Source organism: Hyperolius riggenbachi, chromosome 6 (genome assembly GCF_040937935.1).
Source record: "Hyperolius riggenbachi isolate aHypRig1 chromosome 6, aHypRig1.pri, whole genome shotgun sequence".
NCBI classification, from domain to species: domain Eukaryota; kingdom Metazoa; phylum Chordata; class Amphibia; order Anura; family Hyperoliidae; genus Hyperolius; species Hyperolius riggenbachi.
The window spans coordinates 140031210-140056871 of NC_090651.1; the positions used below are offsets into that span (position 1 = coordinate 140031210).

Sequence of the window (25662 nt, forward strand, 5' to 3'; positions counted from 1 at the left end):
TAAACCAAAGTAAAAATTAAAGTGGCAACATTTTACTTTAGTTAAAGTGATCCCTAGGTAATTGTGATATGGAGGCTGCCATATTTATTTCCTTTTAAATAATACCAGTCGCCTGGCAGCCCTGCTGATCTATTTGCTGCAGCGGTGTCTAACGTACTCCAGAAACAAGCACACAGCTAATTTTATCAGTTCTAACAATATTGTAGGAAACACCTGATCTGCATATGCTTGTTCAGGGGTCTATGGCTAAAAGTATTAGGCAGAGGATCAGCAGGACAGCAACTGGTATTGTTTTAAAGGAAATAAACATGGCAGCCTCCACACAACTCGTCTCTCACCTCGGCTACACTTTAAGTTCATCTCTAGAGTAAATGTACACCATCTTAAAGATAAACTGTTATGTGCACCGACAAAAGCCCACATACACAACACTGTGACTTGTTCTTGGCTCCAGGAGTAACTATAAAAGGAGATTCTAGAGTATCAAAAATAAATAAATATTTAAATAAAACTAAGATGCAAATGAAGATGGCTGTATAAAAAAATAAACATAGTGTATGGTAAACAAGAAAACAATTGAACACAAAGGAACAAGGGCCTTTGGGTGGAATGCTGGTTGTATTGAACCTCACACATCCGTGTCTGTTTTAATGATGTGAAAAAGTGTGACATTAAAGAGCACCTGGTGTCCATTATTCCAGGCATAGAGGGCACGATCTCGGGCATTGTAATCCAGCATAGATATGTGAAAGTACTGGTTATGAAAGGGGATGTCCGTGTACTCATATGAAGAGGACTTGGTAGAGTATGAGTAATAAACCTTGGCCCCAGTGAGATGGTTGTTAGTGACATACAATGTGCCACAAATCATGAAGGACTCTCCAGCGCTCCTCTTGGGATATCCTGTGCTCCAGCTTTTTAATACCTCCAATGTATCCTGGCGTAGCTGGCTAATAACAATATTACCAGCATTCTGATTGGTTGCATAAACAGCCCACAAACCAAACTCATCAGCCATAAGATCAATGTCAGAGTAACCACCCCATGTGTAGGGATAAACATTGTTGAAACCGGCGTTGTCTAAACTGCGCTGGGCCAAAATCTTCCCAGAGTTGAAGCTGTACTTGATGATGATGTTGCTCTGGTACTTGTTGAAGTACAGTGAACCATTGTACACCAGATGGCTTGTGCCGGCCCATTTTACTGGTAATATATAAGTCCTTGTTTCTTCTCCAGAGACAAAATCTGCCATTGACTTGTACTCTCGCACAATCTTGTTGTTTGTAAATCCTTCCATGTACCAAACCTGAAATTATAGGATAGATATTTATGTGTTTACAAAACGAAAGAATGTTGCTTTTACTAAGGCTACATTTTCCCTGTAGCGTTGCATTTTTACATCAGGAAAATTGAATCCAATTTTTGAATAACGCATGTACAAAATGTAAATGTAAAGAACGCATGGTATTTTATATGTGTATTTATGGGAATTTTCGCATGTGATCTTTTGGAATGACCTTAATTTTCATGTTCTGGCTAGTGACAAGTGACAACATAACAAGTTTATTTTTTTGGTAAGAAAACATGAAAATTAGCATTTTTGGGATTTTTTAACAAACAACTGAATACAGAATGCAAAAAAAAAAAAAAATGCAGCAGGCTCTTTTTTCTTGCATACAGTTGCAAATGAAAATTTGCATAAGACAGAAACAAAACCACTCACAATATTTGATTTTTGTGCTATTTCAAATTTTAGTTGCAAAATTTGTGGTAAAATCGCTAAAATGGAAACTTAGTCTAAGCCAGACAGCTTTGTCTATAGAAATTCAGTGTGTACAGTTTGCTTAACCACTTAAGGACCGCAGTCATAAAACCCCTTAAGGACCAGACACTTTTTTTCCATTCAGACCACTGCAGCTTTAACGGTTTATTGCTCGGTCATACAACCTACCATCTAAATGAATTTTACCTCCTTTTCTTGTCCCTAATACAGCTTTCTTTTGGTGCTATTTGATTGCTGCTGTGATTTTTAGTTTTTAATATATTCATCAAAAAAGACATGAATTTTGTAAAAAAAAAATGATTTTTTTTTTTAAATTTCTGTGCTGACATTTTTCAAATAAAGTAAAATTTCTATATACATTTTTGTCCAAATTTATTGTGCTACATGTCTTTGATAAATAAAAATCCAATAAGTGTATATTTATTGGTTTGGGTAAAAGTTATAGCGTTTACAAACTATGGTGCAAAAAGTGAATTTTCCCATTTTGAAGCATCTCTGACTTTTCTGAGCACCTGTCAGGTTTCATGAGGTGCTAGAATTCCAGGATAGTATAAATACTCCCCAAATGACCACATTTTGGAAAATGACACGTTGCGACAAAAAAATAAATAAAAAAAGTTTCCATTTCTGCTAACTTGTGACAAAAAAACATGAAATCTGCCACGGACTCACCATGCCCCTCTCTGAATACTTTTGGATGTCTACTTTCCAAAATGGGGTCATTTGTGGGGTGTGTTTACTGTCCTGGCATTTTGGGGGTGCTAAATTGTAAGCGCCCCTGTAAAGCCTAAAGGTAATCACATGACTTTGGGCCCCTTAGCGCACCTAGGCTGCAAAAAAGTGTCACACATGTGGTATCGCCATACTCAGGAGAAATAGTATGATGTGTTTTGGGGTGTATTTTTACACATACCCATGCTGGGTTGGAGAAATAGCTCTGTAAATTAGATTTTTTTGATTTTTTTTACACACAATTGTCCATTTACAGAGATATTTCACCCACCCAGCATGGGTATGTGTAAAAATACACCCCAAAACACATTATACTACTTCTCCCGAGTACAGCGATACCACATGTGTGGCACTTTTTTTGCACCCTAACTGCGCTAAGGGGCCCAAAGTCCAATGAGTACCTTTAGGATTTCACAGGTCATTTTGAGACATTTGGTTTCAAGACTACTCCTCACGGTTTAGGGCCCTAAAATGCCAGGGCAGTATAGGAACACCACAAATGACCCCATTATAGAAAGAAGACACCCCAAGGTATTCCGTTAGGAGTATGGTGAGTTCATAGAAGATTTTATTTTTTGTCACAAGTTAGCGGAAAATTACAGTTTGTGAAAAAAAACAATAAAAATCAATTTCCGCTAACTTGTGAGAAAAAATAAAATCTTCTATGAACTCACCATACTCCTAACGGAATACCTTGGGGTGTCTTCTTTCTATAATGGGGTCATTTGTGATGTTCCTATACTGCCCTGGCATTTTAGGGGCCCTAAATCGTGAGAAGTAGTCTTGAAACCAAATGTCTCAAAATTACCTGTGAAATCCTAAAGGTACCCATTGGACGTTGGGCCCCTTAGTGCACCTAGGCTGCTCAGGAGAAGTAGTATAATGTGTTTTGCGGTGTATTTTTACACACACCCATGCTGGGTGGGAGAAATATCTCTGTAAATGGACAATTTGTGTGTTAAAAAATCAAAAAATTGTCATTTACAGAGATATTTCTCCCACCCAGCATGGGTATATGTAAAAATACACCGCAAAACACATTATACTACTTCTCCTGAGTACGGCGATACCACATGTGTGGCACTTTTATGCATCCTAACTGCGCTAAGGGGCCCAACGTCCAATGAGTACCTTTATGATTTCACAGGTCATTTTGAGAAATTTGGTTTCAAGACTACTCCTCAAGGTTTAGGGCCCCTAAATTGCCAGGACAGTATAGGAACCCCACAAATGACACCATTTTAGAAAAAAGACACCCCAAGGTATTCAGTTAGGAGTATGGTGAGTTCATAGAAGATTCAATTTTTTTGTCACAAGTTAGCGGAAAATGACACTTTGTGGAAAAAAAACAATACAAATCAATTTCTGCTAACTTTTGACAAAAAATAAAATCTTCTATGAACTCATCATACACCTAACGGAATACCTTGGGGAGTCTTCTTTCTAAAATCGGGTCACTTGTGTGGTTCCTATACAGCCCTGGCATTTTAGGGGCCCAAAACCGTGAGGAGTAGTCTAGAAACCAAATGCCTCAAAATGACTGTTCAGGGGTATAGGCATCTGTAAATTTTGATGACAGGTGGTCTATGAGGGGCCGAATTTTTTTGGGACCAGTCATAAGCAGGGTGGCCTCTTAGATGACAGGTTGTATTGGCACTGAAGTGCAGGAAGCGCAGGATGTTCTCAAATCGTGACCTGGACATGGCAGCAGAGAACATGGGCATGTGATGTATTGGGTGCGTAGACCAATAAGACCGCTGTGATGATCCGCTCAGCTGGCTGCACAGGCAGACAGCTGTTTGTCCATTCCTCTAGTCTGTGGGCTGCAGGTCTCTGGAACAGAGACCTGTCTTTTCATTGCAAGTTTCTGTTCTGTTCTCTTGCTGGGGAATTTGCATACATTCGTTATGCAAATCCCCTACCTGCCTTCTTTGATGACTGGCACTATAAGAGCTTTATGTTTCCCAGAATGCTTTGCTGGTCATTTCCCTTCCTTGCTCAGTTCCTGATGGACACTGCTGGAGTGTCAGCCATTGCTATCTAGTATAGTTAATTCCTGGGGGTTGCTTTTGGCTCCCCTTCTAGCCCAGTCAGGTTGTATTATCTGTATTGCCTGTTCTGTCTTGTCTTGCCTGTTTGCCATTGTCCTGTCCCTATGGTGGTTGACAGGAAATGGTTCTGATCTATGTTCTTGGAGTATAGCTGGTGCAGCGGTTGCTACCAGCTATCTCTTCTGTTCTGTTTCCTGGGATCGCGCTAGCTACTTTGTGCTAGCGCTGGGGATCCTTCTGTTCTGTTTCCTGGGATCGCGCTAGCTACTTTGTGCGAGCGCTGGGGATCCTTCTGTTCTGTCTTGTCGGTCGCGATTGCGCTGTCACCAACGGCGGTTGATAGCGAATCGTTCTGTCTTGCTGAGATCGCACTAGCCGCTAGCGTTAGCGGCTGTGGATCTTTCTGATCTATGTTCCTGCTTGGATCACACTTGCTCTGGCGGAAGAGCGGTGGATCCTTCCTGCCTAGTTCTTGTTTTTCGTGTGTCTGTCTTGTCCGCTGCGCTTGCTACAGGCTCGGTGAGGTAACCGTTAAGCAAGCGCTCGCGTCCCCTGTTTCATGTTTGTCTGTTTATGGTTAGTTAGGCGTGCTTGTCTCTATTGTGCTTATCACGTGGAGATCGCGCATAACCGCGTGCACTGTTGCGAATGAGTGCGGTGTTCGCGGTTAGCTAGCGGTTGTTATTTTCCGTATCTCCTTATTGTATTTGCTGTGCCTTTGCTACCCTTGTATTCTATTCTGTTCTGCCTTGTGTCACGTCTCGCGATCGCACCTCTCGCGATCGCGTTCCTATTTCGTATCTGCTGTTGTGTGTGTGCGCGGTCGCGGAGTGGCGACTGGATTGGCGCACACACATACAACCTATCCCTTTTGCTCAATCTCATTCACAATCGCCTCTCTTGCGATTGCATTCTGCGCTTCGTACAATTCCTGTCTGGCACTTGTGGAGGTACAGAGGATTGGTTCCTCTGCACTCCCCAGCGCCATCTGCCAACAGGAATTTCCCTCTACAGGTGCGTAGCACCTTTTGCTGGGTTCCTGCAAATTATACGCTTGTGGAGGATCTCCGCCGTGTCAGCGCACGCGTTGTGCGCTGATCACGGGGGAAAGTTCCACAATCGTGACAACCGCAATACATTCTTTTTGACTAGACCCATGTTAAGGAGAAGGCCCCAAAAAATGTTACGTTCAGAATCTTGGAGTGGCTTCCACCGTAAAGGCTGGGCATAGTAGCTTCTTGGATTGGTGGTTGCGTATTGTGTGGCATAATGGTTGGTCTCGCCACAATTAAGTCGTACCAGCAGTGATCAGAAAAAAATTCTGTTACTGCGGTGGGGTGGGTGAGGGTTTGGCCGGGTGATCAGAAGCCCACAGGGGGGCAGATTAGGGCCTGATCTGATGGATAGGAGTGCTAGGGGGTGACAACTGGTGACAGGAGGTGGTTGATGGGTGTCTCAGTGGGTGATTAGAGGGGACAATAGATGCAATCAATGCACTGGGGAGGTGATTGGAAGGGGTCTGAGGGGGATCTGAGGGTTTGGCTGAGTGATCAGGAGCCCACACGGGGCAAATTAGGGCCTGATCTGATGGATAGGAGTGCTAGGGGGTGACAGGTGGTAACAGGAGGTGATTGATGGGTGTCTCAGGGTGTGAATAGAGGGGGGAATAGATGCAAGCAATGCACTGGGGAGGTGATCGTGGGTATCTGAGGGCTGTCTGAGGGTGTGGGCCGGTCATTAGGTGCCCGCAAGGGGCAGATGAGGGTCTGATCTGATGGGTATGATGGGTAGCAGTGACTGATGGTGACAGGGGGTGATTGATGGGTGATTAGAGGGGAGGACAGACGTAAATAATGCACTGGGGAGGTGATCAGAGGGGTCTAAGGGGCTATCTCAGGGTGTGGGCGTGTGATTGGGTGCCCGCAAGGGGCAGATTAGGGTCTGATCTGATGGGTAGCAGTGACAGGGGGTGATGGGGTGATTGATAGGTGATTAGTAGGTGATTACAAGCGAGAATATATGCAAGCAATGCACTGGCGAGATGATCAGAGCGGGTCTGGGGGGCTATCTGAGGGTGTGGGCGGGTGATTGGTTGCCTGCAAGGGGCAGATTAGGGTCTGATCTGATGGGTAGCAGTGACAGGGGGTGATGGGGTGATTGATAGGTGATCAGTAGGTGATTACAAGCGTGAATATATGCAAGCAATGCACTGGCGAGTTGATCAGAGCGGGTCTGGGGGGCTATCTGAGGGTGTGGGCGGGTGATTGGGTGCCCGCAAGGGGCAGATTAGGGTCTAATCTGATGGGTAGCAGTGACAGGTGGTGACGGGGTGATTGATAGGTGATCAGTAGGTGATTACAAGGGAGAATATATGCAAGCAGTGCACTGGCGAGTTGATCAGAGGGGGTCTGGGGTGCTATTTGAGGGTGTGGGCGGGTAATTGAGTGCCCGCAAAGGGGCAGATTAGGGTCTGATCTGATGGGTAGCAGTGACAGGTGGTGACAGGGGGTGACGGGGTGATTGATAGGTGATCAGTAGGTGATTACAAGGGAGAATATATGCAAGCAATGCACTGTTAAGTTTATCAGAGCGGGTCTGGGGGGCTATCTGAGGGTGTGGGCGGGTGATTGGGTGCCCGCAAGGGGCAGATTAGGGTCTAATCTGATGAGTAGCAGTGACAGGTGGTGACAGGGGGATTGATAGGTAATCAGTTGGTGATTACAAGGGAGAATATATGCAAGCAATGCACTGGCGAGTTGATCAGAGCGGGTCTGGGGGGCTATCAAAGGGTGTGGGCGGGTGATTGGTTGCCCGCAAGGGGCAGATTAGGGTCTGATCTGATGGGTAGCAGTGACGGGGGTGACGCAGTGATTGATAGGGGATCAGTAGGTGATTACAAGCGAGAATATATGCAAGCAATGCACTGGCGAGTTGATCAGAGCGGGTCTGGGGGGCTATCTGAGGGTGTGGGCGGGTGATTGGGTGCCCGCAAGGGGCAGATTAGGGTCTAATCTGATGGATAGCAGTGACAGGTGGTGACAGGGGGTGACAGGGTGATTGATAGGTGATCAGTAGGTCATTACAAGGGAGAATATATGCAAGCAGTGCACTGGCGAATTGATCAGAGGGGGTCTGGGGGGCTATTTGAGGGTGTGGCGGGTGATTGGGTGCCCGCAAGGGACAGATTAGGGTCTGATCTGATGGGTAGCAGTGACAGGTGGTGACGGGGTGATTGATGGGTGATTAGTGGGTGTTTAGAGGAGAGAACAGATGAAAACAATGCACTTGGGAGGTGATCTGACGGCGGGTCTGAGGGAGATCTGAGGGTGTGGGTGATCAGACGCCCGCAAGGGGCAGGTTAGGGTCTGATCTGATAGGTAGCAGTGACAGGTGGTGACAGGGGGTGATTGACAGGTGATTGACAGGTGATTATAGGGGAGGATAGATGTATACAGTACTCTGGGGGTCTGGGGGGGGGTCTGGGGAGGATCTGAGGGTGTGGGGGGGGTGATCAGGAGCCCCCAGGGGGCAGTTAAGGGCTTAATCTAAGAAATTGCGTTGACAGATAGTGACAGGGAGTGATTGATGGGTGATTAGGGGGGTGATTGGGTGCAAACAGGGGTCTGGGGAGGTGGGCAGGGGGGGGGTCTGAGGGGTGCTGTGGGCGATCAGAGGGCAGGGGGGGCAGATCAGTGTGTTTGGGTGCAGACTAGGGTGGCTGCAGCCTGCCATGGTGGTCCCTCGATCACTGGGACCACCAAGGCAGGAGGCAGCCTGCATAATATGCGTTGTATACATTACAAAGCGTATTATACGCTTGTAATGCGGCGATCGAGGGGTTAAAAAACCAACCGGCGCTTCCGAACAGCTGGCGGGTTGACGTCGCGGGTGGTCGGTGCCTATTGCCGGCGGATCCCCGGCACGGGAGAGTCCCAGAACCCGACGCCCATCAGCGTTACGTGGTCCTGGGCATGCCACTTTGCCGCCGCCCATAGGTAGTGGGCGGTCGGCAAGTGGCTAAAGCAAACCTGTAGCAAATAATACCTGTAGCAGATAATACATTGTATGTGTAGTACAACTAAGAAACAAAACATTAATAGCAAAGAAAAGTCTCATGTTGTTTTCCAGTACAGAAAGAGTTAAAAAAAACTTCAGTTGTTATCTACTGTATGCAAAAGAGATTCTCTGAGTTCATCGACCCACTGGGTCGAATCCACTCCTATTTTCCAAAGCACTTAAGCAGCCAAGAAACCGTAAAAGACAGCTTGAGATAAGGTTCCTACCCTCCTATGACATTTTTGTTTTTAATTAACAATAACATTCTAATTGTACCTTTGCTTTTTTATTGTCTGCAGCACTCCGACTAAAAGGCCATGGAGAGTCTCAGTAACCCCACATTTTCTGAGAATGTATGTAAGTGTTGGGGGGAGGGAGTGTCGCGTTAGAGGAGATTAGAGTGATGTTGGTTATGGGGCAGCTGGTGATAGTGGGTCTAGGGCGGTAAAAAGTACAAATCCGCCCTTGTTTGGTATATAGTACATTAATAACATGTACTTGTCATACAAGTTTGTAGGCCCCAGAATAGCACATATCATTCTTCATAAACAACAGATGAAGTAATAAAGTATCAGATGTGGCATATGCAACTCCATATAGTGCTAATAGTTACAAGAACTTAACCAGATCAAAGCCCGTATGCCAAGTTTGCCATAATCTACATACCAGAAGAAAGAAACAACTTGGATCTCAAGCAGAAAAACACAACATTTAGGGCCAGTGCATCCCTTTCTCAGATGCACTGGTCCAAAATGTTATACTTTCCTTTACTGTGATTCTCATTCACTAATAAATGAAGCTTTTCCACTGAAAGCTGATTGAGTGGTTGAGTTGCAGATTACTTCCTTCTTACAGTAAGAAGCCAGGATACTTACTGTTCAAGTTCTTATTAAGGGGTGTAACAGCAGCCTCCGCAAACCCTGCAAGCGCAAAGGAGCCTAGGGGCTGTGTTGGCAAACATCTCCTCCCCCCCCCCACATGCAGAGTAGTGCAGTGTTGTGCAGGGAGCAGTAGAATATTCATCTGCTCCAGCACTGCAGGTGTCCTCCATACTTCACATACCGCACACTCTCTTACTGCTATAAGCCACCTATCAATCACATGACCGATGTGAGACACGTGATTGGGAAATAGAGCATGGCAGCAGAGAGTGTGTGGCTGCGATGCATGGAGGAGAGACCCCGCTCCCAGTGCTTCTCTGCGTGGCGGGAGGGGGTGTTGGGGGATGGTTTGCGTATGTGTGTGTTTTTTTTTTATATATTTATATTTTTTTTACTGCATGGCTGCACTTGCAGTGGAAGGGGGGTTGAGGGGACCTAGTGACCCAGAAGTCCCATGCTATGTTTTTGCAGGGGGGCCCATACATTTTAGTTATGCTCCTGCTCTTATACTAACCATAATTATAACGGAATAACTTATATACAAGTCTATGTAATTTTAATATGCACAGACCATAAATATCATATAATTCCTCTTACTTCTAAATTGACAATGTTATTTATGGTGCAGTGTAAATAATGGTTGTACAATGACTTACTTTGTTGTTTTTCTCAGATGCTGTAGGATCTGTCATCCAGGCTCCAAACCTAGTCCCAGACTTCTTTATCATTACAGGTCCTGTTATCGTCATCAGTTTTCCACAAGCTAAAAACAAAAGAGAAAAATTAAAAAACAAATTTGGTCATAAATGGACAAACCCTAAAACCTATAAAATAAGTCCTAAATCTGGCCAGGAAAAGCTGAGCTTATCATAAAAAATACATAATTAGAAATTACTTACAGGGAAGGAGGATAAATACAATTGTTCATCTCATCAGTTTATTTTCACCTCGTATTTCCTTTAAAATGAAAATGAAAAGTGAAAGTAAGCTAAGTTGAGCAGAGCTGCTTATTGGTCAAGGAAGTGCTCCTTTACATTAAAACACTAATATGGAAGGCTTGGCAGGGAAAGGGGCAAAGCCAAGATCAATGTATCAGGAAACAGTTTTATCTCCTATACTGATATCTATAACACCCTGGCCTACACCACTGAAACTACTCTTTGTAATGTAAATAAACAAAACTATCTTTGTTATTTCTCATAATTCTTTTCTAGACTAAAACACAAACATGACATTGTATTTTGCAAAAGTCAATTTGAAGGGCATACTCATGAAAGCAGGCAAAGCAATGACAAAGGCACTGGGAGGCCCATCTGACCCACAACCTACAACAGGTTGAACAAGTCAAAGTTACAGTCAAGGGTTAGGGGTTTAATTGTATTTCAGCAATAAAAGTATTCTGCATTGCCTCTAGGTGGCATATTCATACAGCTTAATTCTAAAAGGCCTCTGTTGGGGGAAAACACTTGTTAATGAATTCCCATTTTGTGCAGCAAATGTAGCCCTGTACAAAGTGTTAATGATCCCAATACAATTCTTTTATACATAGTTTCATAGTAAGTTCAGAGAACACTGTTGACCAGGTTGAAAAGATTCAGTAAAGCAACAATAATAATGAATCATCATCATTTACAGAACGCTAACACCAGGGGTGTTGGAAGGCTCCTAAGAGATCCGGGGCACTTTTGGGCACTTCAGTCAGAAAATGGGTGGGGCCATGCACCAGAATGTGGGTGTGGTCATGGGTGGAGCAAAATTTACATGAACCTAACAGCAGTCTAAGTAGGCCCGCCCAGCAAAATGTTGGATGAAGCCCTTCTCTTCATTTTTAAAAAAAATAAATGCAGCATATCACATAAATAGGCAGTGTCACTTAAACATACTGTAACTAGGCAGAAATACTTGGCTTCTGTGCAGTCTGCTCTGGCTTTCTGTTGGGCGGGCTGACCTGCTGCCAGGTTATCTGACAGTCCCCCATATTCCCTGACCTTCTAGTGGACCCCTCCCATGCTCCCATGAGCCTCTCATTGAGGCACCACAACTCCCAGCATGCCTCCATAAAAGAACTGCAACTCCCTGCATGCCCCCATAAAGGCATCACAGCACCCATCATGGCACCACAGCACCCAGTATGCCCACATAGAGGCACCACAGCACCCAGCATACCCCTGATTGATGCACCGCAGCTCCCCGCATGCCTGCCATTGAGGTACCACAGCTGACTCGCCAAGGGGACATTAGGAGCACCCCAGAATAGATCCGGGGCATGTGCCACTGATCTTTGGGGCTAGCAATGCCCCCTGGCTAACACATTTTTCTTAGTGATGTACAGAATTCCTTGGGGGGTGCCAGTGTGTTTTAGGATTGTGGGAGGAGTCCCCAGTGCTTGCAGAAAACTTATGTAGCAACAGGGGAATTCATACAAACTCCATGCATAGTCTGTCCTGTCTGAACCTGGGACTCTAGAGATTGCTGTGCACATGCAGTGCATGGCAATTTTACCATTACTAGCAATGACAGTGTAGTGTGCACTGCCTAATAAGCATGACTCGCAACACCTAAGCATTACTAAAGTAATGTGGGTTGTTGCAGTTGTGCAGCCATCTCCATCCTCTATTGCTACACAACTGGGGAGGGGAAGGCTCACAGCGGGCGCCATCTTCAGGAAGTTTTGAGCACCTCAGATTCTTTATTAACAGTTTTTTTTTAATGGGCCAACGCCGCATATAGGATATACATAGATGGTGGTAATACGTATCACTACATTATATTGTATATTTATGAGTATTCTTAAAACAGCAGGCAAAAATCTGGCCACTTTATTTATGTTATGTGTTATGGTAGCCAGGAAAGATCTAGCATATACAATTATCTAGAATATTTATAAATGTCATGGCAGCTAATGTAACACACTAACTCCATATATAGATATAGGATCCACAACAGCCAAACAGCCTTTCTTTTGTCACAGTTCTGGTAACAAATCTAGCAAAGCCAGCACTTACAATGTAATAGGGAAGGCATTCTGCTTCTCTGTCTTTCCCAGTCTGAAAAGTGTGTTGGCATTTTCAATACAATTTCACAGAAAAAACACGCATTACAGTTCAATGGGGACACTAGATTTACTGCTAAGCCATATGTTGTTTTCCTGGTGTTAAATCATAACCAATTTGAGAAACAAAACCAGAAGGGTCTACAAACAGTTCTAGACATAACAAATCACATCCAAGACAAATGGGTTTGCATCCTTCTTAAATAGGTGTATAAAATACAGTATGTCAGTGCTGGAGCTACTGTAGCAGAACCCACTAACCACATGCATGAGTAGGAGAAACAGTGAACTGATGCAAGCTTTTCCTTCCTTCCCTGCATCTCTTTCTTTATCCCCCTCCCCCCCCCCTCTATTTCTTTCTGATTTGCATATCATTTTAAGCAGCAGTAAAATCCTGCACTGCAGCATTATTTGTATTGATGTATTGATTTATTTATGTATATATTGCAGAGACCAAGGGCAGAAAAGGCACTATAAGTATGCCTGATCCAATGGTGACCAAAATATGTTCTACACCTGACAATGACACTGACAAATGGAAGAGTTGCCTGATTTCTGCAACGATGAGGCTTGGTATCCAAGTTTTATATGTGTTTAAAGCAAACTCGAAGTGAAAATAAACTTAAAGGACAACTGAGGTGACATGTGACATGATGAGATAGACATATATATGTGCAGTGCCAAGCACACAAATAACTAGGCCGTGTTCCTTTTTTTTTCTCTGCCTGAAAAAGTTAAACATCAGGTATGCAAGTGACAATTTCTGCCCGGGTCAGACTGGATCAGACTATAGCACCTCCTATAACCCTCACTGATAAGTAATTACAGCCATAAAACACTTTCAGTAAATGGTTTATGAGAGCGAGAATGAGATAAAAAGGGTCAATAATTCATAGATTTGAGCTCTGACATACTTCAATGAAGGTGTCATTGAGCACAGACAATCAAACAGTAAAAACTTGATTTAAATATAAAATAAAACTGTAGGATATCTGAAAAAAGGTCATGTTTAGAAGGCTGAGGATAGATACAATTGTTTTTCTCATCAGTTTATTTTCACCTCAGATGTCTTTTAAGATATAATGAACTGTATTCGTAGTACAGCTGCACAGCTAAGAACTGGAACATTAGTAGCAAAGAAAAAAGTCTCATGTTGTTTTCCAGTACAGGAAGAGTTTTGAATTTACCCAATTCCAAGCTGCATACAGCAAAATTTGCTTCAAGTCAGAGAAATGACAAAAAAACTTTCCTAATGTGATGAATGTGGGGTAAATGAGGTCATTAGGGTGCGAGTGGTGGTTGTCATAGCAAAGCACCACCATAAATCGCAATGCCAACTATGGTGCACTGAAGGGTTACAAACTGAATATAAAAATTGAAGAGTCTGTTCTATGTTACTTATGTTCTAGTTACCATTAGTACTGCTCATACAGTTAACTATCTCAATATTATTATCAATTTAGGTTTGCTTTAAACAATATGTTGACCTTTTTTTGTAATAAATACAAACCTATACACAAACTAGGAATGCACAAAGTACAAAGGGAATTTTTAACTGAGTTTCGTTAAGAGGTGTATTTGATCAGTTAGTGCAAACACTCTACCTTGAGAAAGCTGTCAGGTGCACATTGAAGTGTTGGGACTCCTCTTTCCACTCTGCCTAGTTTCTAGTATAACTTTAGTGATCTTTGAACAATCCCTATAGAAAATTATCGTATGACCCATTGCTCTGATGGTTTCTCCATTTTATATATAAAACTTTGCTTGTACATTATTCTACAGACACCTGTTTTAGTGGATATAAACATTGCTTTTTTGTACACTGTATTCATCAGAGCTACATTTATACGTCAGAGTAGCATAGTAGCTAATACTCTTCTCTTGCTGTGCTAGGTTGCATAGTCAAAACTTGACCGGGAAACTATCTGCATGGAGTTTGTGTGAGTTTCCTGCAACATTTCAAAATTATACTAATAAACTGATTTATTCCCCCAATTTGGTCTTATATTGCTATAGGTGTTAGACTATAAGTATGGTTAGGGTTAGATTTTGAGTCCCTCTTAGGGTCTGTTAGTGAAATGCCTATGGACTCTGAATGAAGTGTTGAGGAAAATGTCAGTGCTATATAAAGGCATAATAATACTATACCTGTGTTGAACATCACTGGACATCACGCTTCACACGATTCCAATGCATCCTCCTTCTAAGCTGGAAGGAGGGAGCATCGAAGTCACACGAAGCGCAGCACGAACTGCACATGAGTGACCCCTCCCATGGCCATGTCCTTTAGTTGGGTGCTGAAGTATTCAGCATTATTTGGGTTTCCCAATGCAAGATCCCAAATTCAAACACTACACTCTAATTTAACTTGTTTAGGTGAATTGTCAGATTCACAGTAATCCTTTAATTAACCATAAACTACTTAAATATTTAATTCTTTATAGCCTTCCCCAGAGCCGAGACAAGGTCCTCCAGCACCCAAGGCTGAGACACCAAAGTGCGCCCCTCCATCCATCCCACCCCAGCCGTCACACACTGATTGCTGTTAGACTGAGGCCCTGTTCACATTAGCGTTTTTTTTGCAGATCGGAACCAGACAGTATACTGTACAAACGGACACGAACTGATCCAATGTTAATCTTTGGGACAGTACACATCCTTCCGTTCATACGGATACGTTGCGTACGTTCCGGTCCCCGGATCGAAAAAAATGCAGCAGGCCCTAATTTTCCGGACTGTTGTTCCCTGCGGACCTGAAACAGAAGGTTTTGCAGGGCAATAGGAACCAATAGAAAACGGAACTTATCAACAGACTAGCTATAAAAATGGACCTTTTTTAGCTGCTTCCTGTGTACTCTCTATGGTACAGCTCTATGGTACAGTGGCCGTCTTGGCTTGTTTGTTTGGCTCATGGGCCTAGAGGTGCTGCAGGAGTGGGATTCATCCCAGTTTGTGGATTTCTGAAAAGAAATGGAAGACATCAGGCCATACAGCATCGAGGACCTGATTGTCCAAGTGCAGGGGCAACCTTTCAAGGAGTAGAGGGTGCACTCACCATCTCCTGCAAAGAGCAGGCCTCCATCCCACATAGTAGGTGTCCAAACAGCAAGCTCTCTCCTCAACAATGACCACAATGTATTTACAGATCATTCAGAGCTCTGGTGTATATATAGCTTATAATGCTAATTTTAGAACGTCCCCTTTAAAACGGAAACTGACACAAAACGGATGCAAAACACATACAAACGGAACTGAAACGGACCGAAACGGATTTAAACCGGTCCGCAATGAATCCATTCGAACGGACAACGTATCCGTTGGAACTGACAGTTTTGGCATGAAACACTAACGTGAACCGGGCCTGAGAGGCGCCTCAGGGCCCCAACACCTTAATCTCTACTTATCTGGCTTGCAGTCACTGCCATGTATCCCCTTTTCTTATTTCCCTTTGCTTTAAACACAATGGGGGAAGATAGCTGAGTGAGTTGTGCACACCTTCCTACATTATGCCCTGAGGCTGGAACCTCTCTCGCCTCTGCCTCGGCCCGGCCCTGGCCTTCTCTGCAATTCACCCATCAGTATACCATGTGTGCTTTGAGAAATCACTTGTCATGTGAGTTTGGGCAGTAAATTGGAAAATATCTGCTTCTGTGAGGATAAGTAAGAACTGCAGTTTATAGGAAAAATAATTATGAAAAGTTTGAATTTACTCAGTTTCTTCATGCAATCTCTGAGACGGGTCTCCAGTCCGAGCACTCTCTGGTGCAGCTCCTCATAGTCAAATGCTCCTATCTCATGCTGGATGTTGGTCAGAATTCCGGTTAAATTTCTGATCTCCTCTTTGAATTGTGTGATGAGGCGGGCGTCTGTTTTATACTGTTCTAAAACTGGAATTAATGGCTGCAGCTCATCCATCTTTTCCTTAAGATCCTGAAATAAATTAAGAACCAGTGAACGCTTAGTATAAAATATATAAATCCATTTATGCCCATAATTATTTAGGTGCTATAACTTACAAACAGAATTATTGCTCTTTTTATTACATATCATATATAAATGTATATTTGCTGTACAGCAGTTTAATTGAATTAACCAGCTGAGCGGTCTGGACGAGCTCAGCTCGTCCAACACCGCCAGCGGCTGCCGCTCAGGCCCTGCTGGGCCGATTTTAATGAAATAAAAAGCAGCACACGCAGCCGGCACTTTGCCAGCCGCGTGTGCTGCCTGATCGCCGCCGCTCTGCGGCGATTCGCCGCGAGCAGCGGCGAAAGAGGGTCCCCCCAGCCGCCTGAGCCCAGCGTAGCCGGAACAAAAAGTTCCGGCCAGCGCTAAGGGCTGGATCGGAGGCGGCTGACGTCACGACGTCGGCTGACGTCGATGACGTCACTCCGCTCGTCGCTATGGCGACGATATAAGCAAAACAAGGAAGGCCGCTCATTGCGGCCTTCCTTGTTTATTCTGGGCGCCGGAGGCGATCGGAAGATCGCCTCCGGAGCGCCCTCTAGTGGGCTTTCATGCAGCCAACTTTCAGTTGGCTGCATGAAATAGTTTTTTTTTTATTTAAAAAAAACCCTCCCGCAGCCACCCTGGCGATTTAATCAGAACGCCAGGGTGGTTAAACAGGCTTCTTGTAGGGAAAACAGAACTTTAATTTTCCCAGATTTAAAAAGCAATCTATTGTTTTTTAGGATATCAGTTTTGCTGGCTTTAGTGAAACATGATCTGAGATACAGGAGAATAACTATGAGGCCCCTTTTACACTAGCAGAGTAAACCTGCATTGTGTTACCCTATTTTGAAAGCGGCCGCAAAAGCAATGAAAGTCTAGGAAGACATCCACACTTTGGCTTTGTTCACATCTAAAATCAAAATCGCTGACGGCCGCGTTTTGCGATTTTGAGGGTGATTTTTTTTCCCACGTCCCAGCGTAGTTAAGCACTCTATGATTTTTTGTAAAGCGCTTTTGCAGAGCGATTTCTTTTTTCACTTCCTGATGCAAGTCAGGAAGTCAACTATTTGAGCCGGAAAACAATAAATACAATGGGCTTGATTCACTAAGACAAATAGCATGCCTTATCAGAGTTAAGGTGCCTTATCGGTGCCTTATAAAAGTTAAGGTGTCTTATCAGAGTTTACATGACTTATCAGAGTGTCATAGCGAGCGCTACGAACTTATGCCTGCTAATTGGCAATGACGAGCTCCACTCGTCCTGCCCTCTCACTACTCTGTGTCTCTCATCACTTCACTTTAGTTCCTGCTCCTATTTACTGCAGACGTGGTATTTCCTCTATAATACTTCTTATTGATAATTTCTGTTGCATTATAGCCTTGGTGGATATGCTGTATAGGTTCACACTGGCACTTTTTGTCTATATTGGCCATCTTTTTGTACTTACATTTTCATTGGTATGCTTCACTGTGATTGGATCTGCAGGGGCTCAGGGCAGGACAAGTGGAGCTCTCATCATTGCCAATTAGCAGGCATAAGTTTGTAGCGTTCGCTATGCTACTCTGATAAGTAATGTTAACTCTGATAAGGCACCTTAACTCCGATAAGGCACCTATAAGGCACCTTAATTCTGATAAGGTGCATTAACTCTGATAAGGCATGCTATTTGTCTTAGTGAATCAAGCCCAATGTATTTGTTCTTAAAAGTGCGGGCGTGAGCATTTAGCGTTTTCCCTATAATTTCCATTGTAGCAAAATCGCCCAAAAATTGGTGCAGTCAGCGCTTTGGTCAGCGGAAAACTGACAAAATGCACAGATGTGAACAGTCCCATAAAGATTTATTGCACAAACGCTTTTAAGGAATTTTTCAAAATCGCCGGCGCATAAAAAATAGCAAAAACGCTCTAGGTATGAACAAGCCCTTCTTGTGGTCCTTTTTGGTGTGTGGAAGTATCTGAGATGACGCAAGGGTGACAGCGTGTAACTGCTAGCACCATGCTGTAAGCATGGTCTATTGCAACACACGTAGTGTAAACGATGGAGCACGGTGTGTCGCAGTGAGCATGCGTGGGGCGACGGGATTCCCAGGGAATCCCAGTGGCTTACTTCCCGCCCAGCAGGGAGTAGGTCACTGAGCAGGGGGCAGCACTGTGCATATGACCCTGTCGCTGCACTCTGCCGTAGGGATATATGTTTGTCATTTTTTTGCCTTGCGGTGGGATGTGTTTGGTGCATTGCATCCCACCGCAATTCAAAAAAATAGTTGTAAAACCAAACAGAAGCATAAATCAGAGTGTGATCAACTCTCAAAACCTACAGGCTGTATTCACAGTGGGACGTTGCGTTTCAAAGTCGCAATGTGTCTGCGTTAAGGGGTAAAGCACTGCAAGCAGTGAGTTACCACAACCAACATTTTTTTTACGTGACTTTAACATTGCACTGTGAACGGCCCATAGGATTAGCATTGCAGTGCGATAAGCTGCGTTATAAGACTTTATAACGTGTGACCATAACGTCCCACTGTGAATGCGACCTCAAAGTGTCCACTACTTAGGAATAAACATTATTCCAGCTTACATTATTTTTCACATATTGGTGTTTAAACATGTATTTCACTGTTCTTACCTGAAAGTGGCGAGTTAAAAGTGTTTTACGATCTTCCTCGATCTGTCTAAATTTGGACCTTAGACCTTTCATTTGGGTCTCCATCTTTTGTACATACTGGAAATCTCGCTGAGTGCGAAGGTTCAGGACTTCTATTGACTGTGACATGTTCTGCACCTGTAAGACACAGTAGAACTATTGTTATTAGTACACAAGTGATTTCAATTATTAGTAGACAATTATAATGTGCCAGTATATAGGCAATGCTGTCAAGACTGGTCTGTATTTTGGAGTGCTATTATTCAATATTTCGTTCAATAATTTCCAGCATGTCTGAACTACTTCCAATCGAGCAAGAGATCGAGAAATACATTTTGAGTTTGGGATCGGTTGTTACAAATCAGTAGGTTGTATATTTTTTTCCCAATCCAATAATTTACATGATCAGAAGTAGGTTCTGAAGTGGAAATTGTATGGTATGTACCAGGCTCAATACTAGCTTCCCCACGCCTAATGTTCCATGACCGGTGGCGTATCTAGATGGGTGCAGACATGGCTCTTGCCATGGGCACCACAGTGCTATGGGCACCATGCCTGCCTTCATGCTGCACCACCATGGGGACTGGGGACACATATCACTACCTACACGGGGGGGGGGGGGGGCAACTTATACTGGGCAGCTCTGCCTACCTATATTGGGGAGGATACCTCTCCATACCTATACTGGAGGGACACCTCTGTCCTAAAATTGAGGGCACCTCTTGCTACATAATGCTGTGGGGGCACATCTAGCTACCTATTAGTATTGGTGGGGTTGGGGGGGCACAACTTCAGTGTTTTCCATTGGTGCTATAGTGCCCAGACACGCCCCTGTCCATGACCTTCTCAATTTTTGATACCAGCAATACTTACCTGAAGGATGGAGAGACCTGATAACTGCATTATGCAGCTCTGTTCCTAATCCTTGCAGGTCTGAAATGAGGCTAAGCTGTGGGGATGCGACTTTGGACAGAGCTGCTGCCATAATCACGCCACTTTATTCTATCTGCACCACTAAAAGTCCGGGTCAGCAGACATTTTCATACTTGAGGTAGAAAGTGTGTCACAGTAAAACACTTATTGATGACAAGAAACAGATAGCCTAATTGGTTTTGAACTAGGTAGTTTAAAATCAATTTGTCTTTCATCTGTATGAGTTTGTGCTCGAGCTCCTGATCCATAATGGTTAGTGGGCTGGAGCAGAACTGATTGCCACATCAGTACATTCTCCGGGGAGCGTGATTCTTACTGTATGAATATGATTAGCATTCATAGACAATCATCCCTGCTCTATTCTCATTCATCTGCTGTAAATAATGTGATATTTCCTCACCTGTTTTCTAATTTCTCAAGTCAGACAAATTCCCAATTATTTTCACCCAATTTTCTGCAATGCAGCTGAGCCAGGAATGAATAAAACACCTGAGCTGAATAGAAAAAAAATCATTTCAATGAGCACTCTAATCAAAATGTAGCTCCTAATATGAAAAGTGTATTGTTTCTGAGTCTGGAACTGATGTGCTTATAGAGCTTTCGCTACATTGGAAATGTCTTTTTCAACAACTCAGTTAGGCACCATTTGCCTCTGAAATGAGACATAACATAATTTCATTTTAATTTTAGAAAAACTGCAAGCCTTTCTTTGAAAGCAAACTTGCTTCTGAGGATTTGCTATGGGAAAAACGTTCGTCCACAAAAATACAGAGAATTCTGTTCTACGTCTTGTGTTCTTTTCTTTAGCATTGAATAGATGAGGAGATACAACCCACAATCGCTTCAGGGGATCTCTGTTGCCCAAGGGATAGTGTACTGATCCATGCTGGGTGATGAAGCATAGCCGACGCTGTACAGACAAGTCATCCGTTTCCTGGCTAGTGGCTAGCGAAGTGTCTGTTGCTAAGCAGGAGGTGAGGAGCAGAGGATAATGAGTCGTGCATGATGGAGGGGGAGTAAGGAGAATAATGCAATAGTGCGTTGCTTGGGTGGTGTTGATCGATAAAAATTTGGCAAGCTGGCTCTTTAGCAGACATTGGGCTTGATTCACTAAAACGTGATACCGTTTCACGTGTAATCGCGAATTTTGACGTGTAAATTCGCGATTGCACACGGAAATTCATGATTGCGTGTGAAAACGCACGCAAAAATTCTAGTGTAGCCATGATATGAGTTATCACGGTTTATTGAATCAATCCCATTGTGCGGCTACTGTACACACTCTGGTCTGACTCCTGATTCTCTGCCATGTTGGTCATTATTGTCCACCATGGTCGACTTCAGACCAGTGTGTGTGCGTAGCTTAAAGCTAAACTGCAATACCTAAAAGCTAAAATAATGCAGAATTTCATAATCTTACTCAGTGCAATCGCTATCTCAATCAGTAAGTCAGTATAAGAGTCCATTTTTTTTCTAGAGTTTCATGTCTGCATATTTAGGTTAATAATAACATTGTCCATTTAGGCACTTCTATGTGTGCTGTTGTGTCAAGGCCAGCAAAGTGCTCTTTCAGTGCAGAAGCTTTGTCTAAAGCCTTGTACATATAGCAGATGATTCTCAGCCTAGGTGGACAGTCGGAGCTGTCTCTCCAAAGAATCTAGTGTTTGGGGCCCTGATCTTCCCTGATGCAATGCCAAGAGGTCTGGATCATCGTGGCCAAGCACAAGTGCTCGCACTCTTCTCCTTCTTACTATTCCTGCCCCATTGACCACAGTGTGTCATCCCTATGACTACAGTAGTTCCATAGCAACAAACCGCATCACAAGCCTGTAGGCTAGCAACATGACTGTATAGCACTAAGCTGCAAACTGGCGCTTGAGAGAACAAGCTCTGATCCCTGTCGGCAACAGTAATTATGTGTGTATATACAGCTTTAGTCCTACTGGATAGTTGCTGTTTAGCACTGAGATTTTTGACAGCTGAAAATGGGAGTGTGCATGCATAGGCACAGAGAGTCAGGGCAGTGTTCTAAAGGTAATACTTGAAGAACAACAAGAGAAACTCCCAAGTGAAAACTACAAAGTGTGAGCTCATGACTGACCAGCGCAAGAGTGTAAAGGCAATCCAGGTATTCTACTCCAAACACAGAGGCGCAGCAATAGCCATAGCAGCCATAGCAACTGCTATGGGCCCTGGAGAAGAGGGGCCCAGATGGTACTTGATGTGTTCAATGCTAACTTCACTTTGTTGCTCCACCCTCTGACTTTGTCTCAGTGCTCATGGACTATACACAGTGTACATTACATGAGAATGTAAATTGACCAACCAACTGATATCCATAGGGTAGGGGCAGGTAGCATTGCTCAAGAGTGCCTAGATATGATGGTGCCATGAAAAGTTTGCTATAGGGTCCCCATAATGTCTGGTTATACCACTGTCCAAACATATTCCACTGATAGATCTGAAAACACAAAGCATATAAACGTACTCAATTATAACTTGCACTAATTAACATGGCTGCTTTGGGAATTTGATCAATTCACTTTTGAGTTGAACTGGGCTTTAAGGTTCTGCAGTTTATTGGCTTATTTAATAGACTGATAATGCAAGCTTTCACAATAGTTGACATGTTCCAAAAGAAAGTTTAATCAACTGGGTTAGTCGATAAAGTTTGTCACTTAACTGCAAAGTTTTCTGCTTTACTCTGTGGCTAATACTCTGCTAAAACTATCGCGATCAAATTGGGTCCTCCAGGACCCCCTTCAGCCAAGACGTACATATATTTCCTGGCAGCTGGTACTATTTACTTGATGCCAGGATCTTTTGTAAAGATTTTCCTTCTTATCTATTTGACTGCCAATTTTTATAATATCCAGTAACGTGTTTGTCTGCAGTAACCTTGTGTCTTTAATGAGTCCTTCTGGGGGAATTCTTATTACCTAATATACAGAATAGAGCTACAGAGCCTGAGGGACATATGTTAAAGTAAAGAAAAAAGGCTGGCGCACAGTAAAGTCACTGCAGTAACATTGTTTAAAGGGAAATTAAACATCATTAATCGATTTATTTATTATATTTTAATGTGACCCTGCAACAGATCCCCTATTGCATCCCGATGCAGATGGGTATAATAAAACCACAGATTTTTTTTTCTTGCCCAGGAAATTGCCCCCTCCCTTCTGATGACTCATACTGTCTTCTCTCCATTGAGTTTACCGATTTACAAAAGTGATTCCTCAGAAGAGCAGTGTTGCAGAAGTCAGTTAAACTGCAGTTTTTATGTGGTTGGATAAGGCAGAAGAAAACAAATTCAGGGAAAGAAACAGCATCTGTGTATGTATATAGATCTGGGACGTAACGCCGTCCCCCCCACCCCACCTCCGAAGACCCCACATGTGGCAAGTCATACACAGACACCCCCCCCCCCCCATGCAGAGTAACAGCAGTAGGGTAGTGTATATTTACCTGCAGCAGCACTGAGTCAGGTGTCCTCTTCCTCCCAACAGCCACCCACTGTATGCTGCATCACCTGCATCACTCGGCTTCCAATCACCTCACGTGACATCAGGAGATGGAAGAAGGGGAGACTGGATGCAGCGCTGGAGCGGGTAAATACACTCTGATCCACTCTGCAAGTTATGTGGGAGAAGAAGTGTGCCCCAGCCCACCTCTTGATCACAGTGGTCGCAGAGGTTATGGTTACACCACTGACATGGAACCACTCAGGGGTCGAGTCCTGCATGAACGCGGGGGGACGACGTCCACTTACTATTATTGCAGAGTGGACGCCGTCCCCCATAGCACCCTGGAGGGGAGCAGCGCAGCAGAGAGGAGCATTGGGCAGAGCAGCGGGGAAGGGCAGACGTTCCCCCCCCCCCCTCCCTCACCTTAGGGCTCCTCTCCCTGGCTCTCCCCTCCATAACATTGAGGCTGTGGCTGGCGGCAGTGGCTGGCAGCGGCGGCGGTGGGCGGGACTTACCTCCTCCAGTGTTCCGGCAAATGGACGCTGTGCGTGCGTGCGTGCAGCTAGTCTGGTCTTCACTAGACCAGACTAGCTGCACGCATAGCCACAGCGTCCACTCGCCGGAACACTGGAGGAGGTAAGTCCCGCCCACCGCCGCCGCTGCCAGACACCGCCGACAGCCACAGCCTCAATGTTATGGAGGGGAGAGCCAGGGAGAGGAGCCCTAAGGTGAGGGAGGGGGGGGGGGAAAACTTCCGCCCTTCCTCGCTGCTCTGCCCAATGCTCCTCTCTGCTGCACTGCTCCCCTCCAGCTGGGAGGGCACCTATACACCTGGCTACATATACTGGGGCCACTATACACCTGGCTACATATACTGGGGCCACTATACACCTGGCTACATATACTGGGGCCACTATACACCTGGCTACATATACTGGGGCCACTATACACCTGGCTACATATACTGGGGCCACTATACACCTGGCTACATATACTGGGGACACTATACACCTGGCTACACATACTGGGGACACTATACACCTGGCTACATATACAGGGGCCACTATACACCTGGCTACATATACTGGGGCCACTATACACCTGGTTACATATACTGGGGCAACTATACACCTGGCTACATATACTGGGGCCACTATACACCTGGCTACATATACTGGGGCCACTATACACCTGGCTACGTATACTGGGGACACCTATACACCTGGCTACATATACTGGGGACACCTATACACCTGACTACATATACTGAGGACACCTATACACCTGGCTACATATACTGGGGACACCTATACACCTGGCAACATATACTGGGGACATATACACCTGGCTACATATACTCGGGGACATATACACCTGGCTATACTGGGGATACCTATACACCTGGCTACATATACTGGGGACACCTATACACCTGGTTATACTGGGGACACCTGAACACCTGGTTACATATACTGGGGACACCTGGCTATACTGGGGACACCTATAGACCTGACTACCTATTCTGGGGACATCTATACACTTGGCCACCTATTCGGGGGACAACTATACACATGGCTACTTATACTGGGGACACCTATAGACCTGGCTAGCTATACTGGGGGTACCTATTTTGGGAGAACTGCTTTCGGATATGTATTTTTGGGGAACCGCTGAAGCCAGATTACGTGTATTTTGGGGAACCGCTGCCAGATTGTGTATGTTGGGGGACCACTGCTGCCAGATTACATGTATTTTACGTGTATTTTGGGTGATCCACTACCAGGTTTCACGTATTTTGGGGAACTGCTTCCAGATTATGTGTATGTTGGGGGAACTGCTGCTGCCAGATTGTCTATTTTGGGGGAACCACTGCCATATTATCTGTATTTTGGAGGAACCTCTGCCAGATTATGTGTATTGTTGGTGAAATGCTGTCAGATTACATCTACTTTTTGGGGATACACTACGACAGAGCTCAAACTTTCCCTGGCAGACCTTTTATACCACTGCTAAGGCCATGTATATTTGGCCCCGCCCATGACCACGCCCACGCTATGCTTAACCAGGCCCATTTTCGTTTTTGGGGTGAGTCCACTCACTTCTTTTTCCAGGACTAGA

At 44.3% G+C, this 25662-nt stretch overlaps 1 protein-coding gene across 12 annotated transcripts in view; it reads right to left on the reverse strand.

Moving 5' to 3' along the window:
* Nucleotides 1–599: 599 nt before the first annotated feature.
* Nucleotides 600–25662, reverse strand: part of OLFM3 (olfactomedin 3) — a 407311-nt gene continuing 382248 nt past the window's right edge. For 11 of the 12 annotated variants that reach the window (XM_068240007.1, XM_068240009.1, XM_068240008.1 and 8 more), the window contains 4 exons: nucleotides 19130–19285; nucleotides 16266–16485; nucleotides 10160–10266; nucleotides 600–1306 (listed from right to left, as the gene is read on the reverse strand). In XM_068240007.1, coding sequence (XP_068096108.1) covers nucleotides 629–1306; nucleotides 10160–10266; nucleotides 16266–16485; nucleotides 19130–19276 — 1152 coding nt within the window. In that variant the 5' untranslated portion in view covers nucleotides 19277–19285 and the 3' untranslated portion in view covers nucleotides 600–628. Of the gene's footprint in view, nucleotides 1307–10159; nucleotides 10267–16265; nucleotides 16486–19129; nucleotides 19286–20480; nucleotides 20680–25662 lie in introns of those variants that run through there. The other variant, XM_068240015.1, reaches the window with a different exon arrangement.